At 30.4% G+C, this 15,436-nt stretch overlaps 3 protein-coding genes across 4 annotated transcripts; 1 reads left to right on the plus strand and 2 right to left on the minus strand.

Moving 5' to 3' along the window:
- Positions 1 to 450: 450 nt before the first annotated feature.
- Glg1 (Golgi apparatus protein 1) lies at positions 451 to 7,704 on the minus strand. 2 transcript variants are annotated; one of them, XR_003820453.2, is made up of 16 exons: positions 7,379 to 7,704; positions 6,868 to 7,223; positions 6,226 to 6,788; positions 5,619 to 6,036; positions 5,336 to 5,437; positions 4,947 to 5,225; positions 4,612 to 4,781; positions 4,245 to 4,362; positions 3,986 to 4,182; positions 3,678 to 3,897; positions 3,278 to 3,604; positions 2,918 to 3,097; positions 2,524 to 2,752; positions 2,095 to 2,201; positions 1,713 to 2,014; positions 451 to 937 (listed from the first exon to the last, which is right to left on the minus strand). XR_003820453.2 is itself a non-coding variant. In XM_029307951.2 (15 exons), the coding sequence occupies exons 2-15, from the start codon at positions 7,171 to 7,173 to the stop codon at positions 1,850 to 1,852; spliced, it is 3,381 nt and encodes a 1,126-aa protein (XP_029163784.1). In that variant the 5' UTR covers positions 7,174 to 7,223; positions 7,379 to 7,704; the 3' UTR covers positions 1,570 to 1,849. The 2 variants fall into 2 exon arrangements, 1 of the variants encoding a protein (XP_029163784.1); XM_029307951.2 differs by lacking the exon at positions 451 to 937 and having other exon boundaries at positions 1,570 to 2,014.
- A 95-nt stretch (positions 7,705 to 7,799) lies between these two features.
- On the plus strand, positions 7,800 to 10,023 carry LOC114935217 (queuosine 5'-phosphate N-glycosylase/hydrolase). Its single transcript, XM_029307952.2, has one exon. It carries the CDS (start codon positions 8,111 to 8,113, stop codon positions 9,128 to 9,130), a length of 1,020 nt encoding a protein of 339 aa, XP_029163785.1. The 5' UTR covers positions 7,800 to 8,110; the 3' UTR covers positions 9,131 to 10,023.
- Positions 10,024 to 10,712: 689 nt separating this feature from the next.
- Positions 10,713 to 15,383, minus strand: Cpsf5 (cleavage and polyadenylation specificity factor subunit 5). The gene is made up of 6 exons (XM_029307921.2): positions 15,058 to 15,383; positions 12,489 to 12,689; positions 12,286 to 12,349; positions 11,182 to 11,347; positions 10,980 to 11,094; positions 10,713 to 10,897 (listed from the first exon to the last, which is right to left on the minus strand). Exons 1-6 carry the CDS (start codon positions 15,174 to 15,176, stop codon positions 10,876 to 10,878), a joined length of 687 nt encoding a protein of 228 aa, XP_029163754.1. The 5' UTR covers positions 15,177 to 15,383; the 3' UTR covers positions 10,713 to 10,875.
- Positions 15,384 to 15,436: the final 53 nt, after the last annotated feature.

Consider the following 15,436-nt stretch of genomic DNA (forward strand, 5'->3'; position numbering starts at 1 on the left):
ATCACTTTTCAAGAAAATATTTTCGAATGAAAAGTGCGGGAAATTACAAACTTCGAAATACGTCATACCCGACGCATGCTTTTCGTTTTAACTTTAATAAAAATTTATAGAGAGAGTTACGTGTAAAATTATTATTGCAAAAGCGCGATTTTATCGATGTTATTTACATTTATGATTAAAAAAAGCTATTTATTTATTTATAAGAAAGATAATTAGAATTATATACGTAGTAAAAATAATTTATACTACTCATATAACTCTTTTATATATTATACGCGTTTATATTTTAAGACAAATAAAAATTTATAATTTTTGTATATATATTCTTACATAAACAAATAAACACAAACACAAACAACAAACACACATACATACGCACATATACACACATGTTTATGTAAGAATTTAAAAATAGAAAACTTATAACTTATGTATATCTTTGAATTTAAATCACTTTAAATATCTTTATTCGTCTTTTTCATATCACAAACGTACAGAAAACTTAGATATATTGTATTATGCTTTACATAATAAATGCGTCTCGTACCACCAGCCCATGTTTAATTCTCACACCTGTATGCGGAATCATTCTTGCAAGATGACCTCGAATGTCCCTGAGGAATAATCGCCCTTGTGCGCATTGCAAAGTTACTTCAACAGTTATTCAAGAACTGTGTTTCAAAAAGAATCCTCAGACATGTTCTCATTCACTGTGCAATTGCATTGCACAAGTTGAACGAGCCTCGAGGGAAAGAGATGGAGTGCCGTACTTCGAATAGGTAGATACTTGTATTATTCTTCTCCTTCTCTTTCTCTCTTTGCATTCTAAATCAGAGCCAACATCCAGGCACCGATAAAATACATGTCCGACAGATGAACAGCTCATTTTCGCGCAAATTATTTTTAGTTATTTTTTTTTATTAAAATTGCGTTTTTGCTAAAAAAATTAATGAGTTAATTTATTTTATAATTACATCTTGCTTTTCTATGCCTTTTTGAAATATGCGAATAAAAAGATCTTAAAGATGAAACAGAATATTGTTTTGGTCAAATGAATAAAATAAAATAAATAATATTTGCCAGTACGGTCGAGAAAAGAGTGTTACTTTTTTAAATTCTGTCTAGCGATTCTCAAATATCTACGTTTTTATTTTTTTAAATAAAATAAATAAAGTATTGTTTTTGTGGAGACAAAAATAAATGATTAAAAATCTTAAGATCCTATTCAAAGTTAATAATTTTTCTCTTTCTAACAACGAATAATCTCACAATTTACGAAATATAAAATTACAATTTACTATTTAAATAACATAGCTTGTTTTATCACTGTTGTAACAAAAAGCTTCAAAAGCAGTCAAAATTATGCTTCTGAAGCTTGTCACAAATTTCATAAAACACCCTGTATTTTTGGAATCATGATATATATATATATATATATATATATATATATATATATATATATATATATATATACGCGCGCATATATAATAACATATATAGTATATTTCTAAATAGTTAATTTTCTTATTTCTTCTTTTTTTTTAATTCTTAGAATACTCGCTTGTCTAATTACCATTTTCGTGACATTTTATTCCGTATACACTTCCCAGCCCACATAAAAAATCTCATACCATTTACAAATACAAAAGAGAGTTGTACCTTAAAAAAACTTCATATATATATAAATGAAGGTATAAAAAGACCAACATTACCTCTTTATAATTATTGTAGAACTTTTTCATTTCATCATCGCTGATCGAATCAATGCACGTTACAATTTACGTTTTTAGTCCCTCGATTACTTAATTTCACGAGTCATTTCACTAGTGGACGGACCTCAGCCGCGTCGTCACTTGTTTTTCATAATCATCGTTCGTCTGGTCACTCGACCGCAGAACATTCCGACGATGAAGATTGTTCCGACCATGGTAAAACCAACGATCATGAAGTAACGCCGCGCTGGGGAACGATTTACCGTCGAGTATAGCTCCTCAAACGAATTTGGCGCAATCAACTATAACACGACCAGTAAAATTCGATTATTCCAGGATACAAAAAATATATCAAAAATTATAAGTATTTTTGATAGCAGACCTTGGCAGCATTTCTAAACATTTCCATCCTCGTAGTCAACATCTTAAAGCAATCGGGTTGCAAGGGTTTATTACTGTCTTGCAACGCATTTTGCAAGCACATTATATCTGTAATATAATATATAATTAATATTTAAATCATTAACAAATGTTATCGTATGTAATACCGTAAATGTGTGTGTAAAGATTAATTATAATAATTAGACTACTAGAATACTTATATATCTATTTAATTATATGTATTTATATCTATTTTAGATTTAACAATAAGATATGTGTGACATATTTATATTGGATACACACTTAAAATCTATGCTTCATAAAAATCAATATAAACTTTGATAGTTTTCAATTTAAAAAAAGTGTATTCATTTTTTACCATTTTATCTCATCTGATTTTCATAATTATTCAGAAAAAACATATACGTACGTCTTCCTGCACCTTGAGGTACAGCACTGCAATACTTGCTGACATCCACAGCACAAGCTTTCTGCAACAAAGGATCTACATTGATATCAGCTCTCGTTTGTTCTATCAGATCAGCGATTTCCAAACGACATTCTTCCTTCATATCTCTATTTCCAGCATTGAATTCTTTTTTAAGACACTCCTCGACAGTACCAGGCTCATTTTCGTCCGATCGGCATATAGTTTCAATCTAACAGAAATCAAATTTTATAAACTTTAAAATTAAATTTTATATTGATTAAATTTATAATTATAAAATCTTATTAGAAAATTCTGAAATATCAAATAATTTTCTTTCAACGAAAATCTTTAGATTATTAAAATAAAATTATAAAATTATAAAATTGTTTTTTACCTCATGTGCACACATGGTTGCTAATAATGGATTTAAATGATAATTCAATGCAGCTTCTCTAAGAATGTTAGCCATTTGATGTTCACATTTAGTCGTCAGTTTCGATTCTCGAAATTTGATTTTCAGACATCTAATTACCTTTCCTTCAAGTTCTTTGTCAGTACGCTCATGTGCCAAAACCTAAATTAATATCAACATAATATAAAATATAAAATAATGTAATCACGCACACACACACGCGCGCACACACACACACACGCGCGTGCACACACATACACACACACACATATTTATATATATACATGTTTTTAAAAAATTTTAAATAAATTTAAATTATATTGTCTATAAATGTTCTCTTACTTCTTTGCAATGCCTGTCGATATCGTAACCACACGCGTTTTGCAATGCAGTGTTAAATCTGTAATCCGTATTCTGTTCGATCATTCTTCGAATCACAATATTCTTGCATTTATCATCGAAAGTGAGCTCATCTTTGTATCTTTTAAGGCAATCCAAAGTTTGTGATTTGCTCACATCGTGGCAGTATTGTCTAATCATAACTCGACAAGTATTCAATAATGGTACATCGCTGGAACTATCTTGAAACTCCTGTTTCCTCACTTTAAATAGTTGCTTATGACATATATCTGTCAACTTAGCCTTATGTGATGCCAAGCATTCTAATACCTGAAAAAATTTGAATTTTAAGAAAATCTATCATAATAGAATTGGCTTTTGTATTAGATAATATTATCTCTACCTGTGAATTGCCTGGTTGAACGTTAAAACAATACTGTTTGATATCTATTGCACAGGCCGATTGTAAGACAGGATCGAAATGAATATTTTCTCGCTGTTGATAAAGCTGTGCCCGTAGCTGTTGTCTGCAATCCTTCAACACACGATGCTGAGATTCTTTTATTATGTCCTCCTGCACGATCGAGCTTAAGCATTCTATCACATCTGCTTTCGTTTTTGATCTAAATTGTAACATATGCGTCAAAATGCATTAAGTTTCAAAATATTTATATTTCACAATCATATATTTGAAGAAACAAATATAATTACTTAGGACACCATCTTTTAACATAAGGCCTGCATGCCTCTTTGAACTTGTATGTAAAATGATAATTCTTTAAGGATATCAATTGAAAATGTTCCACTGCTGCTTTACATTTATAATCAGTGCGTGCATCCAGTTCGTTTTTATGCTCAATAAGGCATTCCATCATATCTCCCTCATCCTTTCCATATTTTAAAACTTCCTAAAATATATATAAATCTCATTGACAATATGTAAAATAATACAGTAAATTTAATAATTTACCTCGCAATGACGTTCCATAATATGTTGGCATGCAGAAGAAATAATAGGATTCAGCTCAACACGCTCTGCTTGTTCTTCTGTGAAATTTCCAACTGCAAGCTTACACTTTTTGTTTAAGCTGTAATTAACACAAATTCGATCAAAAATTTTAATATCGTTTAGTATAACAAAGATAATTTAATAATATCAAAAATAGTTTTAAATCACTTTTAACGAATTTTTTTAACAATATTTTATTATTATCAATAATATAATTTTAATAAATGATAAGTTAAGAATTAGTAAAATAGCTCCAATTTTCAATATATAGTTCTATTATTTTTATTTAAAAGTATATGCAATTTTTATTATTTAAAAATATAAATACTTGTCTAAATTATCCTGCAAGCAAAGAATCTCCTCTCCCTTTGCAGTTTTATCATAACAAAGTGACGCCAATTCATTAAAGCACACTTCTTCTATTTCTGGCTGTAAATCGACATTCACAGCACGCTGCCTCATGACTCTTCTAATTTCCTCCAAACAATCTGCTTTCAACTAAATAATAGAAAATAATGAAAAAATAAAAGGTAATTAGTACTAAAGATAATTAAAAAATAATTTTTCTTTGAATAACAAATTGGATTTTATTTTAATTTTAATATTTTTATATAGCTCAAATTATTTTAGCTCGTTATATTAATTTAAAGCTAACAATCTTACCGTCATATTTTTCTGATACACATGCCGATAAAGGCATGGCAGTACGAGAGGTCCTGTTTCAGGGTCCATCTGTTTGCCATCATTGGCCCATGCATTTCTCGCATGACACAAACGCACAGCATCAAACTTGCATGCTTTGTACAATTGTGGATCCAATTTGAAATCTCTAGCAATAAAGTATTGTATTTGTACTAAAGCTGTCTCACAGGCCTCGGTCATTCTCTCTGTTCCTAACTGTTCCATTAAACAGGATATCACTCTGGCATCTCCACCGTGTACCTTGATATTAAAAATAAGTGTTTAATTGAGAAATTCATATAAATCAAGAAAAATAAGTTTAATATTTTATATAGACAACACTTGCTTACAGCCTACATTCTTAAACTTACATCTCTACAAGCTAAGTTGACAACAGGTTGACATTGTTCTCTTAAAACCGGGTCAATTCTCCAATCTTCGCCTGCATCAGCTTCCATGATTAACTCCTCCAACTGAAATTTAGTCATGTAAAATATTTCATAAAGAGATTATGATATGCATATTTTGTTAGTATAATGAAATGTTGAAAATTTTTGAAAATATCTTTCAAATAATATTGTAAATAAGTAACATTATCATTTATTTTAAAAACTTTGGTTCTCGAGATCTCTAGTTTCTCTATTAATTCTTTACCGCTCTTTGGCATTTTGACGTGACCCTCGATTTCTTCTTTCTCGTTCTCGTATGTTCCATCAGACAATGTATGGTAGCACCGCCGACTTCGAGGCTATTGCAAAAAGCCGTAATATCGTTGGCACATCCGTCCACAATCTCTGGTGATAATCTGTAATCTTCCATAAGGAGCTTTCTGTGATCGAACATTTCCGCTTGACAGTTTCCATCGATCTTACTGCCATTCTTTACGGCTGACTCCAAGCAAAGCAAGATTTGCGCTAACTTAATCTCCTTGTCGTCGGACACGGATCGCCTGCAGTGATTGCTTCTGATATCCTCTTTACACGCCTTAACCAGACCCTTGCTAATCTTATAGTCTGAAGCAATAAGCTTCTCTCTCCTCGTCAATTGTTCTTGACATTGAGCGGTCATCGATCTGTAAGTAGAATCACAATTTAAGAAATATAATGAGACAGGATTCCTAAATGAAGATATTAAATTCTTTAAATTACTATGTATAAATATTAAAATATTTAGCTTTTTAGACTCTTAAATTATTAAATTCCTAAATTTGAATTTGTAGACTTAATATTACAATATTTATTCTCAATATTTGAATATTTACCTATCAGTTTTATGTTGCATCAAGCATTTGTAGACTTGACCACTGCCTGGTCGAATGTTGGGACAGAACTTAATGTGATCATGAGTGCATGCCATGTATAGTTGACGATCTAGTTTGATATTTTCTGCTTGAATCTCAGACACATGGAGAATATGTCTCCTACATTCCTGTTGCAGTTGTTCAACATGTTCCTGCAAACAAGCTAGTATTTGACCTTGCGATATATCTCTGTATGGCTGCAGAATATCGCATTTAAAAGTTTTAATGTCATATGCACAATCTGTCTTAAAAGGAGTCAAAATTCTGAAATCACTAAATGCAATCCATTCTAATCTCTGAATGTAAGTAATACAGTCAGAATCTGTAACCCTCTCTCGCTGATCAATCAAACAAGAAAGATACGCCCCATGAGCTTTATCAGAATCAGAACATTGTAGAGTATCCAATTGTCTGCCACATGCCTTTCTGGCAAGTCTCTTTATATTTTGATTGTCTGTAATATTCTGAATATAAATCCAAATTGCCTCCTGACATTTCTGATTGATTCCGGATATCTCAGTAGGCTGTAAAATTTGCAATAACAGTTAGATATATCTAAAACAAAAATAATTTACCCTTTTATTCTAAAACACACAGACATACCTTGAATGTTTGAATGCACTCAAGCAGCATAAGTTCATCATTATTCTTATCTATGTTTCCACAAAGACGATTCAATTTATCTCGGCAATTGCCACTTATAATTTTTGGCAAATTCCCATCATCCTCGAATTCTCTTATTATAGTTGCTCTTTGAACCCTCTTTGTCTTAATAGAGGCATCAGAAAAAAGCCAACCAATTTTGGAAGGCTCATCAATTTGTCGAGTGTCTCCAATATAAGTTGATGTTGTGTAATATAATGTTAATAGAATAATCAGTGTAGAGAATATCTGTCTTGTATATTCCATCCTCGTTACTCAAACTTTATATCTCCTAACGATATCATTCCAATAATGTTCTGTAAGAAATGCATAATTTTGTCAAGGACAGATCATTCAAAGTTATTTAATTTGCATATAATTCAGAATTGTCTAATATCAAAAATAAAAACAACAGAAAAGACATTGTTTAATTTAAAAAGTTAACAAAAACGAGAAAGGAGACAGTACAAACCTTGCAAATGCGTTTACACCACCGCCGCTTTTTATTAATTATTTTACTCTTGTCAATCATCTACTGTATGACGTAAACGTTACACGAAGGCATTATTGTAATCAGCAATTGCCAGCAATATAAGCACATAAAGAGTGATTGGTACAAAAAACGATCATAACGAGAACACTGTGCGTTCTGTAACTTTTACAACGTCATCTTATAGAATACATAACAGACTGTTTACAGTACACTATCGATCGTTTGCGTCGGTATAATAAATGTCGATAACGCAGGAATTTAAGTTTTAAAAAAAATATGGTTATTACAAGAAAATCTTAGCGCGATTTTTTCTGTATTTAAATATAAAACATATATATATATATATATATATATATATAAATTAAAAATAAATACATGAAAGAAAAATGTATATTATATTTTACACGAGGTATGTTATTCAATCGCCATGAATGTCAAACGAATTTATTTTATATAACGAGCCGGTATCTTATATCGCGATATCTTATCGTATTATTGATGTTTGCGAAAACGTAAAGAAGCTTGTATCTCCTTTACTTGAACAAGACGTCTTCGTATTTTCATGATCCCCAGGAGTCACGTGTCACGTGTTGACGTTCCAGTGCGCTCCTAGTTTTTCCTCCTGTCAGAGTGTTTTGACGAAGCAAAATTACTTTCCTCTCGCAATCGTATATAATTTACATTTACATCTCGTGATCAAGAGATCCCATCATGGTTCTGATGCCGAAAGATTCCGCGAAGTTGGTCGCCGGTTTGGCGAAGCACGTGTTCGTCGAGCAGAAGGGTGTGAGAAAACTGGCGTCGACGATCTTCGAGGGTATCAAAACGGGTAAGATTCGTCCAGGCAACAATTTCTCGCAGGTCAAATTTCATCCTCAGGGTGACGATCCCAGGGCGGCAGATTGGATATTCCTCCTGGACACGTTGAATTTTTCCTTCTGGACCGAGACGGGCGCGAAAAAGTGGACGGTCAGTGGAGAAACCGGATACTTCGCGTTTTGCGCCGCCGTCCAGAGGGCTATCGACGAGGGGAAGCCGATGTGGGATCCCAAGTATTATTCACAGCTGACGCATCAGGACGTTGAAAATATTTTCCGAGGCGACGACGGTGAGACCAACATTCCTCTCATTCAGGAAAGAATTAAGGGTCTGCACGAAGCCGGCAAGGTTCTGCTGGATAAATATCAAGGTACATTCGTGGAATGTATTAAGTCGTGCTCCGGTTCAGCTGAGAAGTTGCTCAAGTTGATCGTCGACGAGTTCGAGTCGTATCGGGACGAGGCCGATTACGAGGGTCACCGGATCAGTATCTACAAGAGAGCCCAGATCCTGATAGGCGACATATGGGCCTCCTTCGAAGGACGTGGACTCGGGGAATTCCGCGATATAGACAGCATCACTATGTTCGCCGATTACCGCATCCCTCAAGTTCTCGTACACTTCGGAGCTATGCGTTACAGCGATTCCCTCAGGAGCAAACTCGAATCCGACGTGCCGTTGAAGCAGGGTGACAAGGAGGAGGTCGAGATTCGTGCCTGCTCGATCGAGGTGGTCGAGCAAGTTTCCGACGAGGTGCGAAGATTGATCCAGGCCGATCCGAAGTTGAATTTGAACCCGTCGACAGCCGTCAACGCGATCCTCATCGATCATTTCTTGTGGGATTACCGGAGAGAATACGCTCGAGAATTGGAGCGCATCCCATTCCATAAAACTAGGACCATATACTATTAGAAATTACATGGTGCGATCAGGACCACTGAATTCTATACTCTAGAAATGAGCAGAGGTATTACATTATTGGATCCATTCCTTGGGAAATCATAGAGAAAAAATATCCATGTCTTTTTATATATTATATATATATATATATACTTTCACACATTTGAGAAAATATTAAGCTACGTGAGTTTATATGAAAAAATAATAACATTTTATTTTTTATGTGATTTTTGTATGATCTTACTAGCAGATTTACCAGTGCTCCTTCCAGTTAAAATAGAATTCAGTCATCAGAGCGTACAAAAAAATTAACAATTGATTAAGTAAAGAAATATAATTCACGTCGTTACACATACACACACAACACACAATATTTAACTAAATTACATCTGTGAATTGTATTTTACACTTTACACATTTTCTTACACATTTGTGAAAAAAGAAAGAAAACACAATAGGAATAAAATAGAATAACAATTATTATGTACATATTGTCGTAAAACAATCTCCTTAAAATATTATATAACAGAAAAAAATATAATAAATATTATCGATCAGATAAGATATAAATTTAATTGATAAGGTATAAGAGAAATATAAAATATTAATCGAGATTTTTAACTTTGACAGAATAAATACACGCACATACACATATATGCACACATATACATACACACATAATTTGATATAAGCTACATAAATTATATAAAATTTTTTAAAAATATAAACGCTCTCAATATATATATTTTTTGCCCTAAAAATGAAAAATACATTACTTATAATATATTTTTTCTATTTTTATATATCGGTTAGTATATATAAAGTATATTTTTAATATATATAAAAAAACAATAACTTGTGTGTAAGAAACATGTTAATATTGAACAAGCAGAACGAAAATAATTATAATTTTATATATAATTAAAAACAGTTTGTTCTCAAATATTAAAATAAAAACTATAAAATAAGAAATGTGTTGTTATTATGTGTAATTTATTTTCTTAATTTCTTTCTAAATATATCTGAAGTTTAAAATATAATTTATAAAATTTTATTCAAAATAATATCAATGATATTTGAAATTATCATATTAAATATTATTACTTTTGATGAATATTATTACCTTTTATTAAGTTTTTCAAATTAAAAGATATCTATTATTCGGAACAGAAATAATAATTAGTAATATCCATACTATATATTTTAGAAAATATTTTCAGAAAATATATACTTTTGCATGGTTTGATTTTTTTATAACATAATAGTGTTATATTGTAACTATCATAAAAACTTTACAAAAATTATTCTACAATTGTTATGTTGATAAATTATAGATTTATCATCCTAAATTCATAGATTTAGAAATAAACTTAAAAATATTTTCAAAATTAAAAGTAAATTGAAAGTTGTGTCAGACTCGTAACATGTCTCCTATAACATTTTCATCATATATATATTTCTTACTGTATTATATTTACTTACTATATTATTTTAAAAAGATAAAAAAAAAAGAAAAATTAAAAATTTACATTTAAATACAAAAATTGATGAAATATGACACAGATGGGTTATTATATAAATACTACTTAAGAAATATTTTAATTCTCATATAATATGATTCATATTTTATACATACATAAATCAGGATATTTTCCAAGTATCATTCATCATCTCATACATACATTTGTTATGGATTTGAATTGGATTTTTGTTAAATTAAACACATTATGCCAAATTTGTTTTTCTCCTATTTAGTTTCACATATAGATGAAATTAAATCTGAAACATAAATAAGAGCGATTTTATAAAGCTACATGTCTTCTCTTTTGTATCTAATATAAAACAGATTGTTTAAACTTACCTGCACAATGATTGTGGCAAAGATGAAATTATGGGACCATAACCTTGTGAATTATCATATAATTCAAACAATGGTGCAGCGACTAATTTATAATTCTTTGGTACAGCAAACAGAGCTAAACATATAAAAAGAAATTAATTAAATACATACATGAGATTAATTTAGATTATAAATCAATAAATTGATCTGACTTGTGCTATACCTTTTTCTTGCAGCTGTACTAGGAATAATCTCTTGTGCTCCTTTGGTTTTGTGATGTGTGGTGGTACATATGGATACTGAGGTGGTTCAAAGTTTGGACGCCACCAGTTTCCAATTGTGTCTTCTATAACCCATTCCTGCTTCACTCCATCCTGTCGTCCAAAAGTCTAGAAATCAATCCCATTTGTTGTCTGATACTGTGCTTTAACGAACAAACTATGAGATAAAATATATACATTCTTCTTCGGTCAGTACACTAAGAACATGGTTGCATACGTTTTATTATATTTCGAGACATTTACGGCGGTTACACTTAATAATATCGATTTCAACAATGTTCAAGTTTATCGACGAATTATATGTGATAAGTTTCTTTTTTTTTAAATCGAAAGTTGATATCGGCATTTCTCAAAAATATACATTTCTTTTCACCTATGGTGTTTATAATTTATATATATATATATCTCTATATATATATATATATATATATATATATGAATACCTAATTAAACGAAATAAGTATTGTTCATATACTGATAGAGCGATCAAAATATGTCAGAGATTATAAATCTCAAATTTATTGTCTTACAATTTGACAATTATGAATGAATTTGTAATGAATCCTTTTACATATTGTGCCAATCAGATATTTTTCCTCGCAATGAGAGATTTAAAACCCTTTGTCAATTTTCTTAAGCTTACAAATTTAAAAAAAAAAACATTTGCGATGCTTGTATACAGTCTTCTTGTCACTATTTTACATTCTTCTATTTTTGTCTCTTCTCTGTTTCTCTGTGCTAACACATACACAATGAGAACAATGTTCTTAGCCAACCAGATACAATAACAAGCGATCTTTTCATGAATTATCAACATTAAAGTGTCCGGGCATGCAGCACGTTGAAAGAGTACAAAATATTATAAGAATAAAAGAATAAGCCCGCATATACGGAGCTACAGGCCCGGTTACATAAGTTCTACAAACAGTTGCAGGATTTGTACAATAATGATGATATTTATAAAGACAATGTTACAATCTAACGATATGAAAGTGCCACTCCTAGCCAGCCTGTAAGGCAGCGTAAGGCGTCGTGCTAACTGTTACCTCTGTAAGGAGCCGTTTTAGGCCCTCTACCTCATCTTCTCCTGTATTGAGTTCTCCACCAGGCCTGGACAGAGAAAAGACATATATGTTAAATTCATATATTATCATTATACTGTGAATGCTTATTTGTATTTCCAAATGTATATATTTGTGCAATTTATTTAGCATAAACTACATAATTTTATATATTCTCAGAAACTTACAACTTGAAGAATGTTGTGCCGAGTTGCAGAAGGAGAACGTGTGGCAATCCATGCTCGTGTACCAGTAAAACTCCTTCTACGCTTCTCCGCATGCCGATTTTGTCGAATTCATCTCTCATGCGCTGAAATCTCGCTGGTACTGATGGATCTTTCTCGAAGAGTGGCTCTTTTGTTCCAAATGTATAGTTTGTCAAAGGATATCTATGATAAATGAGTTGTATGTTTTTGTTAGGCTCTTATATGTTTAACTTAACCCATCAATAAGTGAACCCAGTTTCTTCAAATACAACTTGATGCGGTATTACAATATTCAATCATCAAAACTATGTAAGTACAATGTAACAATTTATGTAAATTTTCTTCTACTTTAAATATTAAAATTAAATTTTTATATTGTAATGTACAAAATATTTATACTTTTGTAATTTAAGTAACAAATAAAATATTTACATATTTATAAGCTATAAAGAAAACAGCTCAAATGATCAAAAAGAGCCTTTATTATTATCAAATAGAATTTTTAATTAATGTTTGTCTTTTTTAATTTTGATTAAAATATTTTTTTTGTTAATAAATTATACAATGTAATATTAAATAAATTTACATCAAATATGCAAAATTTTGTAATAAAATATTATTCTTTTCTCATTTTGTAATAAAATATTAATCTTTTATCATTTTTTCTCTTGAAATTAGAATTTTAATACAATAAAATTTCTGATCTTTACTCTATTTCTTTCTTTACATGTTTAATAATAATTCCCCGACTTATCTTACAATTTAAACATAATTATAAAACATAGAGCGAAATACTAATAGTGAAATGTATAATAATATACATGTGTAACAAGCACATGTTTACACATAAAAAAACAACAAATTATGATTAAAGCAGCTTATTTGCCTAAAATTTTCGCTTTATGTTAAATTTTTACATATGCATATATAAAAATTTTTACACATTGATATACTAAAAGTTTTGGGTTCATTTTTACATTTAGTACAAATTAATAATACAGCAAATATAATTTCTTGTATCATTACAATCATATTGCTACAGATACTTTTTAAAGTAATCAATAATCAATGAATATTATTATATTGTTATATTTTCAGATTTTTATATAGTTTTTCACACTTAAAAACTTGTTTGTTGTAATTATTTTATAAAATATAAATTTATTTCTATATAATTCATTAATTTTCTTCAAATTTCTCTTTATATATATAAAACTCATAATATATTTATTATATGATTGTAACGATATATTGCATATGAAGTTTAAAAAAGATAATGAAATGGATATTTGTATGATAAAAAGAGACTAAACAAATCAAAGATTAGTTATTAAATTAGTTATTTTGATAAAAATGTATGCAAAAATTTCTCGTCATGTTACTGACATACATTGATATACATATATATATTTTATAATAAATACATACTATCATAATAAATATCTATTTTATAACAATTTAATTTATGATTTAAAGCATTCTAAGTGTGACATTATAAATGCACATAAAATATTTAACACAAATGGTCATTTATATAATGTGTCATTTATAATATGTTACATAAATCTTATATACAAATTATTTCCTTTCATTGTCTTTTTATAACAAATTAGGCAGAACAATCCACACCTTTATATATTATGTACTATCTTAAAATATAAAATAAATCTAGATATATATCGATATATATATTTATAAAAACTACCTCACACAAGGTAGTATATACATATATATAATACATATAGATATATTATATTTTATATAAAGTATAGAATGCAAGAGTGAAATAATGGGGAAAATATGTATGGAATTTGTTTAGCACATTAAACATTAATTGTAAACAAACTTAGGATAGATTTTATTTAACCTTTATATAGTTGATCTAAAAATTTCAAAGTATTCTGCATTTTAACAATTCAAATAAAAAATGACAATAGAAATTCCTTCTATTACACGCAAAAAGAATCAATAATCAATTCATATTATGGATGCAAGAGAAAATCAAGATTTGTAACAATAATCACACAAGTAGATTTACAAACATTGTAAGAAAAAATAATATTTGACATTGTGTATGAACCAAACATTCATAAATTTAATAATAGCTTTTGTAAGTAAATTTTACATGAACTATGAACGTTTAAATTCGAGAATTTTCAACAAATAATATTCTCACACCTTTCATATAATACAGTTATATGTAACTATCACAATAGTCGCTCTTTTATCATGTCATAACACATTCATACAATAATAAATAAAATGCATAAGTTCGCATATAAAAATATCTTGGACACGAATATTTTAAAATTTCTGTAAACTTCGTGTTTAAAGAAAAAAATAAATAGCCGCTTCGCGATTATTTACGCCGCGCAAAATACAACGAAATGTTTTTAAAAGGGGCTATAAGTTTAATTAGCATTATGTATAATGGTTTACAATTGCGTTCTATCGACCGGTCCTACAGAGGAAAGAGGCAGTTTAGATATAATAGTTCTACAAAGTATCGTGAAAAATAGATATATATCGTGTGTATCATACAGCCACTTACAAATTTACAGTTCTGTTAATGGTGACCGATTGATTCTGCACCACTTTTCCCTCGAACGAGCTATTGCTCGCACGCCTTGGCCATCCGCTGCCCTTGACTTGATTCGTCGTCATCGCCATTTTCCGCAATCCCTATTCAAAGTATCGCCGGCAAACGGACACGGACAAATGGAACGACCGATAATAAAATACAACAAGCAAACGGTGGCGTACCGCTGGATCGCAAACCTAACCTCTCTACGGCGCAAAAACGCCGCTACACGAACGTAGAGACGCACACACGCACAAATACTTCGGGCGACCTCTGCCGAGTACTGCCGAGCGCGCGCGAGTTGCCGCGAATGTCAGCCGCGGGGCGGAATTGGCGGCGAGCGCTCACG

This window comes from Nylanderia fulva, unplaced genomic scaffold, assembly GCF_048542155.1.
Source record: "Nylanderia fulva isolate GAGA-0341 unplaced genomic scaffold, ASM4854215v1 Scaffold12, whole genome shotgun sequence".
In the NCBI taxonomy this organism is placed as follows: Eukaryota; Metazoa; Arthropoda; class Insecta; order Hymenoptera; family Formicidae; genus Nylanderia; species Nylanderia fulva.